This window comes from Eschscholzia californica, unplaced genomic scaffold (assembly GCF_041429995.1).
Source record: "Eschscholzia californica isolate CP2 unplaced genomic scaffold, dmEscCali1.0.p SCAF_4, whole genome shotgun sequence".
In the NCBI taxonomy this organism is placed as follows: Eukaryota; Viridiplantae; Streptophyta; class Magnoliopsida; order Ranunculales; family Papaveraceae; genus Eschscholzia; species Eschscholzia californica.
Window position 1 is genome coordinate 11,723,765 of NW_028238461.1, and position 19,392 is coordinate 11,743,156.

Sequence of the window (19,392 nt, forward strand, 5' to 3'; positions counted from 1 at the left end):
AAATACAACCCATTGTTGTGAAGAAATGTAGTAGAGAATATAATGACTCTTTGGTAATCAAGATCAAGTATTTCATTTTTGAGTGAGATAATTTCTCATCTTCCATAGCTCAAAGATTTGATGAACCAAAAACAAATTTCTTGGCATAATTACTGTTTGGTCCAGGTTTTCGGGAAATAAATGGGAGATTTTGAGATTGACTCCAACTTTAATAGCAATATCATGACTACACACCCTAACTTTGTAAATGCTGTTAAACAGCTGATAATTCCTTCAAATACATCCCTAAATTCGGTGAGACAATCTAGTCTATTTCGGCCCTTACCTTCCTTTCGTTTCCTTTTTCTCTCTTTCGGGGAGTCCCTCTCTTTTCTTGGAATTCAGAGAGGCAGTAAGAGGGATAAAGAGCTTGGAATTCAGAGAGACAGTAAGAGGGATAAAGAGAGACGAGATAGAAGAATGGGTCGCCGGTCTGGTGGTGACCCTCTGCCGATGACGGAGTTTATTTGTGGGAATATTTTGTTTTCTCCAACCTATGATATTTTGCACCCCAAAAACTGTTCTTGTTTTTTTATAAATGATCTTACCAATTCAATCTAAACAATGTAAGAGCAAAAACTTAAACTATCTTAGTTGAATCAAGCTTCTTAAAACTCAACTCTAGAGTTGCATTTTTCATGACAGATTATTGTAGACCGGAATCTAAAACTATCAGATCTTTTCATTATTTGATCTAAAGTTCTAGGAATAGATTGGTTAATGCTGATATATTGGAGTCTCATGCTTTTCTCTCTACTTTGTTGTTGTCTTTGTCATCTGCTTCTCCTCCCCATTGTCTTATCCTATCTCCTGCAATTGAAGCCTGCAACAAAATAGATATAACATTGATATAACTCTAAACTTGAACTTGAGAATAGCCAAGATTAATATCTTAATCTATTATTTCACCGTTTATATTGTTTTTGAAATTTTAATTCGTTATTTACGTGCCTAAATCATCTGCATTGTGATAGTCCTATATCGCTTGGGAAGCGTCCAAAGACAGGGCTATAGAACCAAAGGTGCTTATTCAAGCGTGTTATGTGTCATTGTTTTTTGGGTAGGCTTGTAGAGCTTCTCTAGTAACAATACGTCTTACTTTTGAGCTTGCGTTTGGGTGTCATTTGTGGGGACAATATTAGTAACGGTTCAAACTTGGGGTGTTACATGCCCGACTCGGGCCAAGTATCATTGTGGTGGACACTGGCCGGAAGGTTATTGTGGTTATCAATTTTACCTCTTTGTTCCAGTTTGTTTTGTAAGTCATTCCAATGAGCACTATAGTTTGTACTACTGTTCCTGCCAGCATTCCCCACCAGATTCCCTGTTAAATGTATAGAAAATGGTTAGAGAGAGAGATGCTAAACAGAAGCTACAGGAATCAACAATGGGGGTTGCGGTTATGAGGATCACCGTCACGCCATAGTCAAGTTTGTAACCCAAAATCAGACCAAGTGGAATTCCGAACAAATAATAACACCCAATATTCACATAAGCAACTAAAGCTTGCCATCCTGCTCCAATGGCCACCCCTGTACATCAAATCATATCGGTACGAATCAAACTTCAATCCAAAATGAAAGTTCTAGTCTATGATAAAGAAAAGCTCGGGAAAGTACCTGAAAGAACAGGTTGCACATTGTTGATGGTGATGGACAAGGCAAGCAATGGCGTTAGAGCGTAAACAAGTTCTTTAACATCGGCACTACTTGTGAAAAAATTCGGATACTGTTTACGAGTAACAATGAGAATAAGCGAAAGGAAAATGCCGATAGCGCATGAACATAAAACGACAACTATAACTGAGAATTTTGCGGTTCTTGGGTGACCTGCCCCCAATTCATTAGACACCCTCACACTGTGGATAAAAGAGATGAATTTTGTTATTAGAAGACATTCTGGATCAATTTGAAGGGTAATTAGAGGTTTCTGTTTGTTAGATGCCCAAACCTTGTAGCAGCATTGCACCCAAAAGCCACCATCACTGCCCAACCCAATATGTTCATGCTGTAAGTTAAAAGAATAGTTTAGGTCATAATGTCATATATCTACCAGGTATAACCTATGCCGCACAAATGATGATGGGATACGATAATTAATTTGTCCAATATGTTGATGATCGTCCAAATGTCAGCTTGTTTTGGTGATCGATAAGTTTATAACTAACCTTTTGGAAATGACATGAGTTGGAGATATCATTTTCGCCCAAGTTAATAAAAACTTCATAGAATTAAATGTTGTAATCAGAAGGATGATGATATTAGTTACCAAATGGAGAGAGCATCGACCGAGACTTCGGGGTTCTTGAGATATCCAGCAAAGAGAATAAGTGCCATGAAATACCATATTTCCAAACTGCACCAAACGTCATAACAATCGATTAGAATTACCAAAATCATACATTATCAGGTGTTATTGTTGTGAATAATCCCACATTAATTAAAAAAAAATATGCAAAGTATTAGGGCCCCATATAGATGGATAACAACTACATAATAAATTTTTCAATTTGAACAACTTTTTTGATTTCTAAGCACAACATAAAATTTTCAAATGCTTGAAAGAAAATAATCGAATCCAATACTACATATTAAAGTTAATAAATCAAAAGTTAGTTATCAAAAAAAGAATCCAATCTTGAATCGTACTTGAAATATTGAAGTCTAATTTCTGATCTAAAATTACAAAAAATAAAATAAAAGGTTCTCGTATTTCAAGTTGATACTATGCCGGACCAGTGTCTGGCTTGAGTATGTGGACATGTTAGATCGGAAGGAAAACTGAAGTTATTTTCTCTGGCTAAATCTTGTTTCTTACCCTGTAGGACGTATGTGTCGAGCAAGCGTCACTATTATTTTATTCTATTTCTCATAAGTGCATGTGGAATCTCAAGATCGTATCGAATAAATTTATTGAATAATAGAATATAATATATGCTTCCACCCATTTAAACTTTTGCTCCAATAATTAATCAAATATGAACTCATCAAACACTTCTCAACCCTATCAATATTGCATAAAAAATAAATGCCAATCCAAATCATATAACCCAGAGAGAGAGAAAGAATAATTTTAGAGAAACATACCATAGCATAACAGCAGAAGCAAGTGACAATCTAACAAATCCCCATAAATTCTGAAAAGCTTTTAATGAAAATCCAGACCAAGCTCTACCACAAGTACCACTAAAAATATAAACCAATTGACCTAAAACTATTAACCACCATGAAACATTCAAAACCACAGCTGCACCAACTAATCCCCATTTTAGTTTCACCATCACTAGCCAACTAAAAAAAGTATGCAACAATAGTACCACAAATGATATTCCAGCCATTACATTCATCTTACTTTGAGCTTGAAGAAATTTAGCAATTGGAAAATTCATAGCATAAGCATATAATTGAGGAATCATGTAGATTGAGAAAAGTCCCGCGGATTTGGCAATTTGTTCGTCTTGTCCGATTAATTTCAGAATTGGGCTTGCGAAAACGTAGAGAAAGTTTAAGATTATAGCTGTGGTTATTAGTATGACCCATGATCTTTGCATATATATTCCTAACATGTCGTATTGTCCTGCTCCGAATGCTTGACCACATAATGTCTCTAAGGCACTTCCCATACCCAACTGTGAATATAAACAAATGAATCTTTATCAAATATAGGCATATAACAACCAAAATTATTTTGTAATTACGATATTTTAGTCATTTTTTTCGCTTATTAGACTAAATTATTTTGGCCCAAACTACCATTTTATCATAACTAAGACCATAGGAAAATGAAACAAAAATAATAATAATAATAATAATAATAATAATAATAATAATAATAATAATAATAATAATAATAATAATAGTCCTGACTTGTTATAGGAAAAGTTACCATTATTCTCGGATTAGAAGTATTTAAAGCGCCTGCAATATATATGTTGTATAATTGTTGTAATTTACGTGATGAATAGGATTAAGGCAGTAATATATATTACCATGACACCAAAAGAGAATCCGGCGATGACGGAGTTCTCGACGGAGACGGCAGCAAGGTCGAGAGTACCAACTTGACCAGCAAAGACTTGAGTTATAGCACCAAGAGAGTATTGACATATTGATGTAAAAATAGCAGGACCAGCAAGAAGCCAAAGTTTTTTAGATTCAACTGAGAATTCTCTAAAGAAATCACCTACCCTTTTTATTGATTGAATATCTCCTTCTGCTATAAATGATGAACTATAAGAATTCCCTCCTATTCTTCCATTTAATTCATCACCACCCCTAGTATTGTTTGTGAGAAGTGGTTGGTAATTAGAGTTCTCATCCATATTGAGTAGTACTTCTACTCTTAGAGATCTAGATGATATCTAGAGAGAGAGAGAGAGAGAGAGAGGGTGAGGGTGAAAGTGGTTGGTAAATTAAGTAGTGATAACATTTGAGAGAGGGAGAGAGAGGATCATTTTTGTATAGTATTAATTTAATTCAAGGAGGACAAGAGTTTCAGTATACACATCATCTTGACTGGTGGAATCCGTCACTAGCTAGCTAGTTACGTACTCTATTAGATTACTACTTATACTCCTCCCTAGTTGAACTACACAAATGAATAAGATATGTGAATAATATTGTAATAGGTCGAGAAGACCAAATCTTACAATCAAGAATGAGAGTCTAATATATTTAATTGATTTAAAAGATTTGAGGTTTGTATACTTAGAATATCTTATAATTGTCTAACATAGAAATCTTACAATCAATAAGAACACGAAATCTTATGATTGTCTAATAATGTTATTAGATAGATATTATCTAGTTCATGGGTTGTCTTATTGACTGCAGGTCGAATTCGTGGGCGAGTAAATAGCCTCTTGCACCTAAGAAGGTTGCAGCTTCTAATATATTTTTTGCCTTGGTGAAAGGAGGTTAATACCTCAATTTTATTAGCTATTAGAGCTTGAATTCATGTTGGACAAATCAGCCTCTAATATATGAACGGATGGATAACTAGTGTGCACATAGAACATCTTCTAATACTCATTGTGTATTTATTTTCTTACATATTTCAGACAAGAAGCCTTGAAAACCGTAAACCCATTGTGTATTTGGTAGCGAGTATCTAAATTGTCTACCACGACCCTATACAAGTAACTTAATACCTAAAATGCCGGGTATTTTAAATATAAATGCGGATCAGACACATAAATTTAGGTGTCCATAGATAGACCTATTGTCTTATGAGGCATGATTTGTTGGTCTATTAGTACTCCATTAAAAACGTAGACTGATTCATCCATAATGTTGTTAAAAACAAAAGGATTGTTGGAGTGTGACAATGACATCTACAATACTTGATTTTAGTTAAAATGTAGGGTTCATTTGTTTAGATTGAGAAAGGAGGGATACTGATCATTAAGTTAGATATTTACTTTATTTTCAGTAATACTAATAGTAGAATATGACCAAAGATCAACTATTTATGGTTGAAAACTAACCGGGCCGGGGAACTTTATTATTCCAGTTTTCCTTTTTGCAATTATATTATTCCAACTTTATTTTCAGTAATAGTAGAATTTGACCAAAGATCATCTTTTTTCACATATCTAAATGATGTCGAATTATCATTATTTATCCAACTTCAGATATAAATTAAACTCAAGTTCTTTTTACTTGTTTCATAAAAATTAAATTTAAGACTCTTTACATCAATTACATGACAAATTGACAACACATCATGAAGATACAATATGAATTGAATAATCCTCTTAACCGCTATAAAATACTTTCATCATAATTCATACCCAAGTCGTTAAAATTTTAGAAAGAGAGAGAGATGCAAACTACTGGACCAAGAGACCATTTTCATATCAAATTTACACTAGTATAGTCACGAAAAATAGTCATACATAAGAGATACGTAATCTCAACATTAAAATCTCTACATAGTCAAGCAGAAGGTTTGACATTGTTTTATTTTAGATATAACATAAGGTGGAGATCAAAAGGTCGAGGGACCATGTCATTAAATTCCTTATGGGTTCGATAGCTTGACTAGAAATAGACCTTTTAAGAGTGGGGAATTCGATTCTGGGAACGTGACAACGCTCAACTTGTCTTTCATTTTGGTCCCATTTCTCTTTTTTCCTTCTTGAGAACTATTCATATCCACTGGTTAAATATATATATTTTAATTCCTTTTGTTATATATCGATCATACTTAACAAAAAAAAAAAATCTATTATGCAGATAATATGTTTTCGTTTATGTTTTAGTGTAACCACTCCGACCATATAATGAATACATTCACATTTAGAGCAGATTAATTATACAATTTGATAAAAGAAGGTGTAGATATTTAGAGCCCACCTATTGTCAAATTCGAATGGGCAATCATTAGTTTTAGATCACTTTTAACTTCTTTTTTTGTTGATAAGTTAGATCACTATTAGTTAGTGTTAGATCACTTTTAATTTTTTTTAGTTGAAAAGCTAGATCACTTAATTAGACATTAATAAGAAAAGATGCCAATATATAGATAATTAAATATTTTATGTGGATAACAAATTTACACAAATAAAAATCTTATAAGGAAAACAATTTTTATAAGGGACACTGCTGTGACATATTTCAAATCAATCCTTTTTCTTCTTCACTGCTTCAAAGGGATCCAGACCTATCAATGGAACATCCTTTACAATATCATAATTATGCATGTAAAAGAACAAGTTTCATTTATACGGTTTTGAATACATTGAGATTTGGGTATGTTAAAAACCTGCTTACAAGTCAATAATGGTTTTTATCGAGGACACTCCGTTGTTTGATTGATTCTCCGACAGTTCTTACTATTCCAGCATTGGCATCTTCACCGCAGTTGTTATACTCCGACAATTAGCAAATTATTGATTCTCCGTCGACTCCAGCTCGTTCAACTTTTCCCTAAGAACACTTCTTCCAATATAACATTGGCGGAATAGTAAAGAGAGAAAAAAGATGAATTATTAGGTGTACGTTCTCTAAGTTTATCTATAAAACTTGAATTAAACTTCATGAAATTATTTTTATTGGCGATTCTTGAACTAATTAATTTCAAAATTGAAACCCTGCCTCTGAAAAAAAAAATCTAAAGTTTGACTTAATAGAACAATTCAAAGTAAGACTAAAAATGAAAATTTCATGAACTTCAAAATTGAACCCTAATTTAAGTATATTTGAATTCCCATTCTCTGCCGCCGTATCTTTTTAAGATTTTCTAAAACTTTATCTAGCAAGAGCACATGAACCATCACTATGACATCTACATCAAAATCAAACCAGAATTTTTCTGACGAGGTCGCCGATAAATCATGCATTTGCACTCTGATCATAAAACCCCGGTAATTATTCTGCCAAGACAATTAAGTATTCTATTTTTGATCTATTATATTTGTTTATAGTCCACAGTTTAATTATAATGTACCTACGGAATGGCATTTGAGTTTTCCATTGCTAGACCTTCCAGAGGCGTTACTGCCAGGGAATTCAGGACCATAGGGATCGGATAATTACTTCTTTCAAGTGAAAATAGGTAAGCATTATTATTTCCTAGATTGACAGTCGAATCCACTATAACATATAATGTGAGAACCTTGGTATTCAATGAAATTGATACTGGAGTTTGATCTAATAGCAAGACTACAAGAATGAAATAAGAAAATGTTCGAATGAAATCGAAACTGAGAGAAGTTCTCACTTTCATGTATGCGTTTAATCTTATACTTTCTTTTGTAATGGTACGATGAAACTCAACAAAATGTGGAAGGCGTGAATGAGGGAGGTGATAGATTAGCTGCATCAATGGGTTATCTCTATGCTTATCGTAGTTAGAAAATGATAACAACAAAGCTACACAATCCGCCTCGTGAGACTCCTACTTGAACCGCATGTGCAGTTTAAGTGGGAGTCCCACCCACGAGGTGGGTTGAGTACACTTTTGAAATAATAAATTTCCCCCTTTTTTGTGTCGAATTCATGGAACACACAAATTTTATTGACATGATTTCAAGATTGACTTGTGGCCTAAAGTTGTAGGAAAATTCCATCCTTTTTAGTTAAGCCACGTTACGGGCACCCCTAGTGAGGCAACCTCCATTTGACTATAGGCAGCCCCAATTTGGTATTGAAATACTGTGTACACATCGACTTTGGGTCATAAACTCGGAGGCAGCCAAATAGAGAGAGTCGGTCGAACCTAACTAAGAACACAATAAGCTCCTTCTACACGCGAAGATAATTGATAATAATCAAAATAAATAACTATTAATTCAGACATGATGCAATGATTCTATCCATGTGGTGGCATAACTCTAAAACAATGATATTGTTGTTGAAAATTGATAAAATCCTCCAAAATTTGTCTGCTATCATAACCAGATTAGAGCACAAAATCATAACAATGACTCTTGGTTCTTCAAAATCTTCACGTATCAAATTTGAACAAAGCCTTTTTAATGATTGGAAATTTTGTAGTAACTTCCAGTCAATCAAAGATGTTTTGAAGCACATTAGAAAGAAAAGAAACAAGTGACGTGAGAGAGGGGGCGCACGTAAGAGGGTAGGAAATGGATTTTCCCATTCTTTTGGTCCAATCAAACAATGTAAATAGGCGCACTTCTACGAATGCGGATAGTTGAATTATACCAAAAAATACCTAGGTGCAAAATTCCAAGAGCTAATACAACTTCATCGACACCTTATATTAAAATAAATGTAGATGCCTCTTTTGTTAATTTACATGAACAGGCAGGAATCGGTTACATTATGCGAGACGCAGAAGCCAACTTTATTCTGGCAGTAGCATAGTGTGTTCGAGGGCAAAATGCCGAAGAATGTGAAAGCTTAGCGGTACTTTATGGTCTACTAAGCGCGAGGCAAATGAACCTATCTTATGTGCATTTAGAAAGTGATAATAAAGCAATAATCCAAGCTCTCAATGGCGAGGAAGGATGTATTCAATGGCAATCTCAAAGTATCATCCGACAGATCAAAGAAGTCAAGGATAATTTTTCAGGAATTATATTCTCTCATGTGTCTAGGAACAGTAATAGTTATGCAGACGCATTAGCCAAATGGGGGCGTGCTCACGGGTGTAAGAAACTTTGGAATGATGTTGTCTCTTTCTTTTCTGATTTCTAGTTGGTTTGTAATAGACGCTTGGTTTTAATGTATTTTCCTTCATCAAAAAAAAAAAACTACAAAGGGTGTTGTTGTTCACATAATGCACACCCATGTCTACCCTAAAATCTATCACTTAAGGAACAACTCTTCTTCAATATAAGAGACCAGCCAAGATTAAACCAATGGTGGTGATTAAACCTTGACACCACAATCTATCACCAATCAGATCACCACCCTTGTTGGTTGATATGGCTCCCCCGCCTCCGGTTGCCGATCCAGTGAAGCCCCCATGTACATTTAAAATAGAACTGCAGTAAGACATTATCAATAAGCATAGTGAAAAATAAAACCAAACCTGTATAGAAAGAGTTAATAAGCACTTGAAATTTAGACAAAAAGAAGTGAACCTGGATTCAATTTTGCAGTTCCCATGACCTAAAATTAGGGAAGAAACCAAAAATCAATTCAATTTTCATCCAAAAATGGGATGAAAAATTTAGTACTAAATTTTTCTATAAAGATCTTACTTGGGTCTAAGGAGAAGAGGGCAGCTGTGCCACCAAAGTTACAAGCATCTTCAGTTCTACCATTTCTCTGGTAATAATCATTGAAAGCAAAAGTAGCAGTTGATTGAAAATTTTGAGGATCATAACAAGGGGATCCTGGTTGAATAGGACCACAATCAACTTTTCCTTCACCACAAGCCCAATCTAAAGCTGATTGAAGAGCTGTATCTTCTGCATTATTCTTAGCAACACACCATAGTTTAGATTGTGAATCATCATTTCCTCCATTATTATTAGCTTTTGAGCTTAATTTCAGACCTGCTGGGAAAGTGGAATCTTGAGGGATTGCTAAAGCAGAAGTGAAGATGAAGATAAAGATTAAGATGGGAAAAGGGAAAGTTGGAATTGGTAAAGACATCATCTGGGTTTTGGTGAATGGAATGTTGAATTGGTGAAATTAGGAGAAAGAAGAAAGAGAAAAGAGAGCCGATTGAAGATGGGTTTGTTGGTTGTGAGGTTTGAGGGTTTTGAAAGAAGATGTGTAATTTGACCGTTGGAGATTGAGCAAGCAGAATTCAGAGAGAGAGAGAGATAAAAAGTGCAGAGAATACATCGATTTAAGAGTGATGCTATAGTGATCTGAGTTCACTGTGGAGGGCCCACACATAAATGTACAAGTCATGTCATGTGTCCTCTTTTGATTAACCCACGTGGATTTGAGGGGTAATTTAGTCATGTGATTAAGCATTGGAAATGACCCAGACAATATCTAATTTTCTCATCAACATGGTTCATGGATATTTTCCCGTTCCCAAAAAATATTAAAATAAAAAACAAAAGGAGGGTACGAAGATGATGAAGAGGAACTCATGGTAACGGTGGACAAGATGAAGATAAAGTTCTCTTTCTAATCACATGTTTAATATGACAAACATGAGAAGAAGACAAATTTGAAGTCCAAAATACGAGTCATCAGAAAATCAGACAAAATCTAAATTAAGAGAGTTATTTAGAAAACTTATCATCTTTACAGGGGCCATCTTAATAAGTTGGTTACTTTGAGAAGGTCAAATTAAGTCAACCCAATTAATAAGAACCAAATTTGAACCAAACAAGACTTTTAGTTAAGCAAGTAGCAAAAATTCTAAAAGAAAAAGGTGTCAGTAGTAGAAATTCTAGAAAAAAATGTGTTGTGGGTGGGACTCGATCCTGAGACCACAACAACTCAAGTGTTTCACCACCTAAGATATGAAAAAATCATGATCTACAAAACATAAATGTAGATATATAATATAGTGACAAGTATAATGTAACATAAGTGAGCCACATTAAGGCCGTGGAGGCACGTACTCTCACGGTCTCCTATGTGGGCTCGCCTTGCCTGTATCCAAACGCATCATAAATATAAAATTTCAAGAATCTAAAAAGACCAACACTAGAGGTAAAAAGAATGAGAGTGACCAGATATCATGAATTTGATGAATTTAAGACAATATTATAGGCATACAAGTTAGTAAATTTTCATAATTTGAAATCTACAATTTGAGTTGAAGAATCAAACTGAAAACGAATAATCAGATAAGAAATCAAACTCATCTTTACTTCCTTCCACCAAGAAGAAAGATGACCCAAATAACAAACACCCAAAAAGTTAGTGAAGAATCCTACAAGAAAAAGCCTTTCTCATATCCAAATTGCATCAAGACATGGCAAAGTTGTGTCAACCTAAGCCTAATCAACAGGCCGTGTGGTGGGGGGTGCCAGCAGGGCGCTCGCACTGGCCCCCCACCACTAAGGGCCCACTTTCAATTAAAAGTCTTTTGCGTATATAGATAAGAGGAAGCGTAAAACCATGGTAGAGTACTCCCAGATCAGATGGTAGGGTACCTTGCATTCCATTCAACAAACACAGGTTCGATTCACAGAGACAACCACAGTTTTTTTTTTGTGGTTTTATGGTTATTAAGGTATACTTGTTAAATAAATCTTCATTTATGCTCAGTTACACTTTTCTCAATTAATTTGTAGTGTTGGGTGCATTTTTTTTTTCGTGAAGTGATTTGAGAAATAGAAATCTAACAAACTTAAAAACATAATTTCAAAATATGTAAATATACATTTAGATTCCATGGTAGAGTACTCCCAGATCAGATGGTAGGGTACCTTGCATTCCATTCAACAAACACAGGTTCGATTCACAGAGACAACCACAGTTTTTTTTTTTGTGGTTTTATGGTTATTAAGGTATACTTGTTAAATAAATCTTCATTTATGCTCAGTTACACTTTTCTCAATTAATTTGTAGTGTTGGGTGCATTTTTTTTTTTCGTGAAGTGATTTGAGAAATAGAAATCTAACAAACTTAAAAACATAATTTCAAAATATGTAAATATACATTTAGATTCTACGGTTTTCATCAATCTTTTGATGAATTTATGTTTTTATGTGTCGTTGGCACTGAAGGCAGGGGGCCTAAATTCAAATGTCGCACGGGGCCTCCAAATTCTCAGGCACGACCCTGCTAATCAACATTGAATACATGATTAAGCATTCAAACTGTAAAGGGGAAGAACAAGAAAGGCATGATATTTAAATCTTGAAAACTCTAAATCAAATATATTGGGTAACAAGAAGAAACTTTAAGTTGATATACGGAAACAATTAGGTAATTTCACAACAAAATGTCTTGAAAATTGCAGTTAGAACATAGAATTTAACCAAGAACATAGAATTTCAACATGTCTTTACGTTTATATAATTGCAGGTCTGTACAAATATCTTTTTATATGTAACCGAGCATGGTGAATACAACTAGTTACGAGTTTAGTAAATATAGTAACTTCATAGCTCTTAGTTGCGTCAATGTTCTTAATGAATTCAGAACTTTGTAAGAATAGAGTACATGAGTTCATTCGCTACTAGTTCGTATAATCGCTCCGTGCCATGAACACTATCCCAAAAAATGTATTTGGAAGGGTCAGGGCATATCCACATCATCGTGTTGCAGAGTATACCAAACTCAATAGTTCCAGTTCCACAACATCCCAAACTTGCCTGCTCAAAACCTACATTCAAATGTCATGGGTGAAAAATTAAGAAAAAAAAAACAGACACCTTTAGGATAAAATCAATCAAAGTATTTCTTTTTTGCTATGGTTCTTGGATGCAAGGGAATTGAGAAAACAGTTGCATAATGTTGAGATACGTGTGTAAACACGTGATATAAGAGACGAATCGAGATGAGGAGATCCGACAATCAAGACTAAAGATATTTGAAGATATGTGAAGATCAAGAATATTCAGTTTCATATATTTAGAATATTTCTTGGAATATATCTAATATTATTATTAGATATATTTTATATTGTTTCTTAGTTTAGTTAGGATAAACTAGGAACCCTGATCCTAATTTCTCTATAAATAAGAAAGGGTTCTGAAGATTAAATCATTCGATTACTAATCAATCATTGTAACGAATCACCACAATTGTGGTTAATAAAGTATGTAGCCATTCTGGCTTTCTCCGAGGATGTAGGTCGTGATGTCCGACTGAACCTCGTTAAATATGGTGTCCTTTATTTATGTTCATCTATCTCCAATCATCACATTAACGTGAATTTCTACATGGTATCAGAGCCAGGGCGAATGTTGTTATCTATGAGAAGACTTCCTGTTCTTCGTGAAGATTGATTCCGACAAGACTAAACCAAAATCAATTTATCCTGGTTTGAATCTCTTGTTCTGATTTCTTCATTTGAACTTCTCAAGTCAAAACCCTAGGTTTGAATTCAGATTAAAAAAAAAAAAATTCTTCTCTTTCCAACGATTTTCTTTCGTTGTGATTCTACTTTCTAGTCACTTTGTTGATTTGTTCGACTTTTACAAAATTCTCTTGTGTTTATTGTTCTCACTTCCAAACCGAGAATACCGGGTAGAAGATGACATTATGTTATCAGTTATGGCTAATGAGGTTTTCAAGAAGAGTGTGAAGAATGTTTTGGATGTGATTACTCTTTTCTTCAAGTCGGTCACTTCAAAAGTTTTGTGTTCCGACTTGCGGGAGGGTGTTGAGATACGTGTGTAAACACGTGATATAAGAGACGAATCGAGATGAGGAGATCCGACAATCAAGACTAAAGATATTTGAAGATATGTGAAGATCAAGAATATTCAGTTCATATATTTAGAATATTTCTTGTAATATATATTTTATATTGTTTCTTAGTTTAGTTAGGATAAACTAGGAACCCTGATCCTAATTTCTCTATAAATAAGAAAGGGTTCTGAAGATTAAATCATTCGATTACTAATCAATCATTGTAACGAATCACCACAATTGTGGTTAATAAAGTATGTAGCCATTCTGGCTTTCTCCGAGGATGTAGGTCGTGATGTCCGACTGAACCTCGTTAAATATGGTGTCCTTTATTTATGTTCATCTATCTCCAATCATCACATTTTCGTGAATTTCTACACATAAGTGATTTCATAATGACACATTTGTTATCTGTTGCATGTAACTTTGAAAATTGTTGCCTAAAATTTGATGAAAATAGTTGAAGAGAATGTACCAATTCTGCGAAAATATTGTATAGGTCGATGAAATGTTTTGAGTTACCGTAGTCTTTAAAATGGAGAATTATATCGAAAATCAGAGAGTATGCATCGAAATATAATATCGGCGATCCATGAAGCTCTTCGTTAAGCTTGTATGTTTCTTGGAGTAGTTCAAATTTGTGTTGTTCAGAAGCAAGATTCAAATCTTTATCACACTCTCTTGTTAGACCACCACCTAGCGTTCTTCTGTAAGGAACACATCCTAATGGGGAAATACCAATAACAACAATTTTTCGAGCTCCAAGACGATAAAGTTCCTAATAAAAAACCACAAAATCACGTGACAGAAGAAAACATAATTAACATGTACATATACAACAAAAATCTATACAAACCACTAACATAAGAGGTTGTATATATAGACTGGCTGACCACTTGTTGTGGTAGAGTCACACTGTCATAGTTTCCTGTGGTCAGCTGTTAAGTTTGCGGTCGTCAAACTCAATCAATTGGCAATGAGTAAAGAGGGCCTAGACATTTTATTTTGGTTGCTAGATAGTCTTTCTCTCATGTGGGACTATTCCCACGCCAACCCTAGATCTACTTCTCACGCAAGAGATGTAAACGTACATATATTTGCCAGACTCTACGAGAATAATTATGTGTGTAGAGAGAGGAATATCAAAATTACTTGCAAATTGAAATGATGGAACTTATATACCTTGATGGTATTGGAAGAAGCTTGAACTAAGAAATCGACATACTCTGTGGTGTTAAACTGCAGTCTACGTAGGGGCATTGTAAAATAAGTCAGTGCTAAATCATTGCTTCCTGAGCTCAGTATGAACAAAGCTTCTGATACAACCTCTTTCACTTTCTCTTCTCCGAACTCTACTTTCAATCTCTCTATACATTCACTCAATAATTCCAATTGCTTGTCCACTGAAAAAGCTGACTTTATTTCCCAAAGAATCAAATCAAAGATACATATTTGATCATTCAATAATTGATAACAAATATAAAAACAAAAATTCTCAGAGGCAAAGAGAAAAGGGCAACCTCGACAAGGATGCTATCGACACTACACTGTTTGACGTCTTTAAATCACGTTACTAATAAAGTGTTAACAACTCTTTGGCCGGAATATATAGTGACCAAGTTGGTCCCCACCCTCTAAGTTTTGGTTTCAAGACATAAATAATATATATTGCCTTCCAAGGTTTTGGTTTCGTAGCAGACTACCATGCAAATAATATGCATGTTATAAGATTCCGTAGACCGGCCATCCTCCTAGACTATTATCGGTGCTACCCATTTTGGCATTCGAGGGCTTGAAAGCTTTTGAAACAAGTCATAAAATGTGTTTAATCTCATATAAAAGACAACACACTTAGCCTCAAACTGATAGAATTGGAAGTAGTAATAAGAGGTTGAGATCTTACAGCAGTTAAAGATGTGAGATCATCCAAGCCAGATCCAGAGGAACCAAAGGATACACCAGTGAGAAGGTCTGTGGGTTTTAATGTTGGGTCGAGATAAGCAGGCAAGAGCTCCTTTATCCCTAGCCAAGAAACTAAAAATAAAATATTACCATACACATTTTACTAAAAATTGTGACAACACGACTAAAACTCCAGCGCGTGACGACCCAAATCTCGGTAGTTAGTGATATTGTCCTTGCTCTATCTATATCCAAACTGAAAATATATAAAGTTTTGTTTCTGTCAAAGACTTCACGAGAGCTCACTTACAAAATGTGGATACTTTCCAAGTCTGATTCCGCACCAATATTTCAGGTTCTAGACCCTCTCTTAAGCAGTATGTGACTATCATAAAACTACATGTTACTAAGGAACATTTTCCGACGTTCAACAAATAAAAAGGAACATTTTCCGACAAAAGATTGACATGAAAAGATTTACAATTAGACCATAAATCTACCTATTTGTCTTTGGTCAATTGACCTAAATAAAATAATAATGTACCTAAAAAATCGCATACGAGTTTTCCATTGCTAGACCTTCCAGTGGCGTAACCACCAGCAAATTCGTGACCATAAGGAGGAAAATTACTTCTTACAAATGAAAATGGGTTATTATTATTTCCTGGATCGACAGTTGAATCCCCTATAACATATACTGCCGGAAATTTAGGTTTTAATGAAATTGATACTGGAATTCCATCTAATAGCAAGACTATAATAATAAAATAAAAAGATGTTAAGACGGAATCGAAATTGAGAGTTCTCATTTTTCCATATGAGTTTAATCTCATATTTTCTTTTGTAATGGTATGATGAAACTTAACAAAATGTGGAAGGTGTGAATGAGAGATGTGATAGATTAGCTTCATCAATGGGTTATTCTTTGCTTATCATAATTCGAAAATGATAAATTATCCGCATTTTGTGCCGAATTTATGGAACACACAAATTTAATGCCTCTTGATTTTCCCTTGGTACCTCAGTCAATATTATTTTAAGATGACTTAGCGCCAGAGTTCATACGAATAATGGATCATTTAGATAAGCGCTAATACGAAATCAATGGAAAACTTGCGGGGCGCCATAAATATGTACTCATATTTTCAGTCAAGCCCTTTAGGAGCACTCCCAGTGAGGTAACCTTAATTTTGGGCCGCGGCTTTGAGGAATAAAGAAAATTCTCCGGGGAATAAAGACTTTTCTTAAAACTAGTCAAATAAGATTGACCTTTTATGTTTATTTTTATTGTTAAGGGGCTTCTAATTTTAGAAGATGCTATAAAAAAGGCTCCTCCATCTCATCACCTCTCTCCGGCACTTCATCTTCTCAACACCTCATCATCTTCTCCGGCAAAAGTCGCCGGCCGACCAATTTTTCGGCCGGCGACCTTCAAACGTAAAAAATAAATAAATTTTCTCTCTCTCTCTCTCTCTAAATGTTTTTTCTCTCTCTCTCTAGAACAGATCTAGAGAGAGAGGTCTGTTCGTGATATGTTCTCACGAACAGACCATGATCAAAAGCTCACATGAATACCACCTGCTTCCAAGTTCCAACTTCCATTTTTAATATAGTTGCAGAAAAACCACTAGTATCTACATATAAACAAAACACAAGTCATTACTTCCAGTACTTATTTCCACCTTATTCATTAATAAACTATAAAAACAATCTGAACCCATTTTCATATTAATGACGTAATTAGGCGATTGGCAATATTGCCTCTCAAATCCAATCAACTATCTCAACATAGAAAGAAGAATGAAGACAAAAGATTTTACTTCCTTACTATTTGTAATTAGATTTAGGTTGTTTCCATACATGTAATTATAGTTCCTTATTTTAATTTCTTCTCTTATGTAAACTTCTCCATTGTAATTCTCTATATATAATTGTTCACCACATAAATAAAAATACCTTTGATTCTTAATATTTCAGTGCAAGAGTTATCATTAGTTTGGTTTTACCATTATCATTATCTTCGTATTATTATTTTCACATGGTATCACGAGCATAAGGATTTCGTTGTTTCGATCTTATTTGGGAATTCTTTTCGACATCTCTAAGCTTCTTATCTGCACTCAAAGGTCAGTCTTTTCCTAACAATATTTTTTTTAACACTATTACCAAATCTTTGTCTAAGATTTCGAAAAAAAATTTCATTCAGACCAAACCTGAATCACTTAGCATAATCCGACCAATAAGGTCCGACTTACATTTGAACTACGGTTAGAATCACACATAACTGTTTTGCTTTTGTTGTTTACTCTCTAATTAATTAGATTTCCTTCACAAAACCTTCTCTCACTAGATTATTTAGGAAACCTAATCATCTTCTATTTAAACCACTTACAGTTTGATTAAAACCACTTCATGTTTTGATTAAAACCATAGTGTTTTGACTACTTACTGTTTTGATTTTAAAATCATAGTGTCCCACTTACTGTTTTGATTTTAAAACCATAGTGTTCCACTTACTGTTTTGATTTTAAAACTAATTAAAATTAATGTTTTACTGTTTGATTATTAAAACTACTTAATGTTTTGATTAAAATCATTTACTGCCTTGTTTAAGACACATATTGACAAAAGCAACCACCTTCTCACGGCCATATCATCCGTTTGCAGACTTTGTTTTTCGATCATAAATTGATCAAAACATCTCTTCCATATTTGTGACGGTACTATTAAGAATTTCCTGTCCCAAATAACACTGTTGCAATACTTTATTTGTCACAGTTTCTGTTTTTTAACACAACTGTCGCTTTCATCAGTTTCTATATTCTTATATATGTTCACTGTTTGACCTATTTCCGGACTTCTAAATCTGTGATTATCTTATTTTTCTCAGACGACTTTTAATCATGTCTGACGAATCACCATCATTTTGGTTGTTACTTCTTAGCAAATATTTTAGCATTTCGACAATGATTTTCTTGTCAATTTTAAACACAACAATATTATTTTTGTTGTCGCTCCTTCCGTCAATATTTGACATTTCTTCGACAATGCCTTACTTGTCGACTCAACCGACAATGACACTTGAGTTATCACTTATTCAACTTATTTCCCATAACTACTTTTTCTTTAGCAGACTCTTAAAATTTATTCTCTCGAGTTTTTCTACTAATTTTTGTCGACCCATGATTTATATTCTTTCTCCTTTATTGAGATCGATTCTTTTTCCCGGTATAGATACTGGTGACCCTAGCCCTACGGCTACGACACTTTTCTCGGGAACTATTCTTTCCATTCACCCTACTTCGTGGATTATCGATAGTGGAGCTTCAAACCACGTCTGCTTTTCATTACAGTGTTTTAGTTCCTACGAACTTGCTCCTCCATCACTTTACGTTCAAATTCCTGATGGGAGTACCCTTCCCGTTACACATATCGGTAAAGTAGTTTTTTCTGACTCTTTACATATCGAAAATGTTTATCATATTCCTAGTTTCAAGTTTAATTTGATTTCTGTACGACAATTATGTAAATCTTTAAATTGTCTTGCGACTTTCTCACCTTCGCATTGTGTTTTTACGGAAGTTTTGACAACCCGCCTGATTGGACAGGCTGATGAGGTTGGCGACCTCTATATTTTACGTCGTGACTCTAAAGCACTTACTCTACATAAGTCGCTTGACATTTGGCACCGCCGACTAGGACA

At 34.4% G+C, this 19,392-nt stretch overlaps 3 protein-coding genes and 1 long non-coding RNA gene across 5 annotated transcripts; 1 reads left to right on the top strand and 3 right to left on the bottom strand.

The window, feature by feature from the left end:
- Positions 1-606: 606 nt before the first annotated feature.
- On the bottom strand, positions 607-4,687 carry LOC147542712 (MATE efflux family protein). Its single transcript, XM_086634874.1, has 8 exons — positions 4,028-4,687; positions 3,126-3,667; positions 2,308-2,394; positions 1,990-2,046; positions 1,659-1,897; positions 1,453-1,571; positions 1,277-1,363; positions 607-862 (listed from the first exon to the last, which is right to left on the bottom strand). Exons 1-8 carry the CDS (start codon positions 4,358-4,360, stop codon positions 779-781), a joined length of 1,548 nt encoding a protein of 515 aa, XP_086491000.1. The 5' UTR covers positions 4,361-4,687; the 3' UTR covers positions 607-778.
- A 3,992-nt stretch (positions 4,688-8,679) lies between these two features.
- LOC147542713 (PLASMODESMATA CALLOSE-BINDING PROTEIN 5-like) lies at positions 8,680-10,332 on the bottom strand. The gene is made up of 4 exons (XM_086637973.1): positions 9,713-10,332; positions 9,593-9,620; positions 9,261-9,493; positions 8,680-8,748 (listed from the first exon to the last, which is right to left on the bottom strand). The coding sequence occupies exons 1-3, from the start codon at positions 10,110-10,112 to the stop codon at positions 9,337-9,339; spliced, it is 585 nt and encodes a 194-aa protein (XP_086494099.1). The 5' UTR covers positions 10,113-10,332; the 3' UTR covers positions 8,680-8,748; positions 9,261-9,336.
- Positions 10,333-12,279: 1,947 nt separating this feature from the next.
- LOC147542714 (uncharacterized) lies at positions 12,280-15,812 on the top strand. The gene is made up of 2 exons (XR_015223757.1): positions 12,280-12,886; positions 14,173-15,812. It is a non-coding gene; the product is annotated as an uncharacterized LOC147542714 (long non-coding RNA).
- On the bottom strand, positions 12,420-16,595 carry LOC147542715 (GDSL esterase/lipase At1g06990-like). 2 transcript variants are annotated; one of them, XM_086636527.1, is made up of 5 exons: positions 16,234-16,595; positions 15,691-15,821; positions 14,970-15,203; positions 14,310-14,565; positions 12,420-12,756 (listed from the first exon to the last, which is right to left on the bottom strand). In XM_086636527.1, exons 1-5 carry the CDS (start codon positions 16,520-16,522, stop codon positions 12,569-12,571), a joined length of 1,098 nt encoding a protein of 365 aa, XP_086492653.1. In that variant the 5' UTR covers positions 16,523-16,595; the 3' UTR covers positions 12,420-12,568. The 2 variants fall into 2 exon arrangements, with proteins under 2 accessions (XP_086492653.1, XP_086492654.1); XM_086636528.1 differs by having other exon boundaries at positions 15,691-15,809; positions 16,234-16,586.
- Positions 16,596-19,392: the final 2,797 nt, after the last annotated feature.

Coding starts and splice junctions, on each gene's coding strand:
- LOC147542712 (XM_086634874.1), bottom strand. CDS start 4,360: ATGGATGAGAACTCTAATTACCAACCACTTCTCACAAACAATACTAGG. Junction 1,572..1,658: donor TGTGCAACCTGTTCTTTCAG/GTACTTTCCCGA, acceptor TTTGATGTACAG/GGGTGGCCATTGGAGCAGGA. Junction 1,364..1,452: donor AACTTGACTATGGCGTGACG/GTGATCCTCATA, acceptor TACATTTAACAG/GGAATCTGGTGGGGAATGCT.
- LOC147542713 (XM_086637973.1), bottom strand. CDS start 10,112: ATGATGTCTTTACCAATTCCAACTTTCCCTTTTCCCATCTTAATCTTT. Junction 9,621..9,712: donor CCTCTTCTCCTTAGACCCAA/GTAAGATCTTTA, acceptor CCCTAATTTTAG/GTCATGGGAACTGCAAAATT. Junction 9,494..9,592: donor AACTGCAAAATTGAATCCAG/GTTCACTTCTTT, acceptor GTCTTACTGCAG/TTCTATTTTAAATGTACATG.
- LOC147542715 (XM_086636527.1), bottom strand. CDS start 16,522: ATGAGATTAAACTCATATGGAAAAATGAGAACTCTCAATTTCGATTCC. Junction 15,204..15,690: donor ATCTCACATCTTTAACTGCT/GTAAGATCTCAA, acceptor TGGGAAATAAAG/TCAGCTTTTTCAGTGGACAA. Junction 14,566..14,969: donor CTTCTTCCAATACCATCAAG/GTATATAAGTTC, acceptor GTTTTTTATTAG/GAACTTTATCGTCTTGGAGC.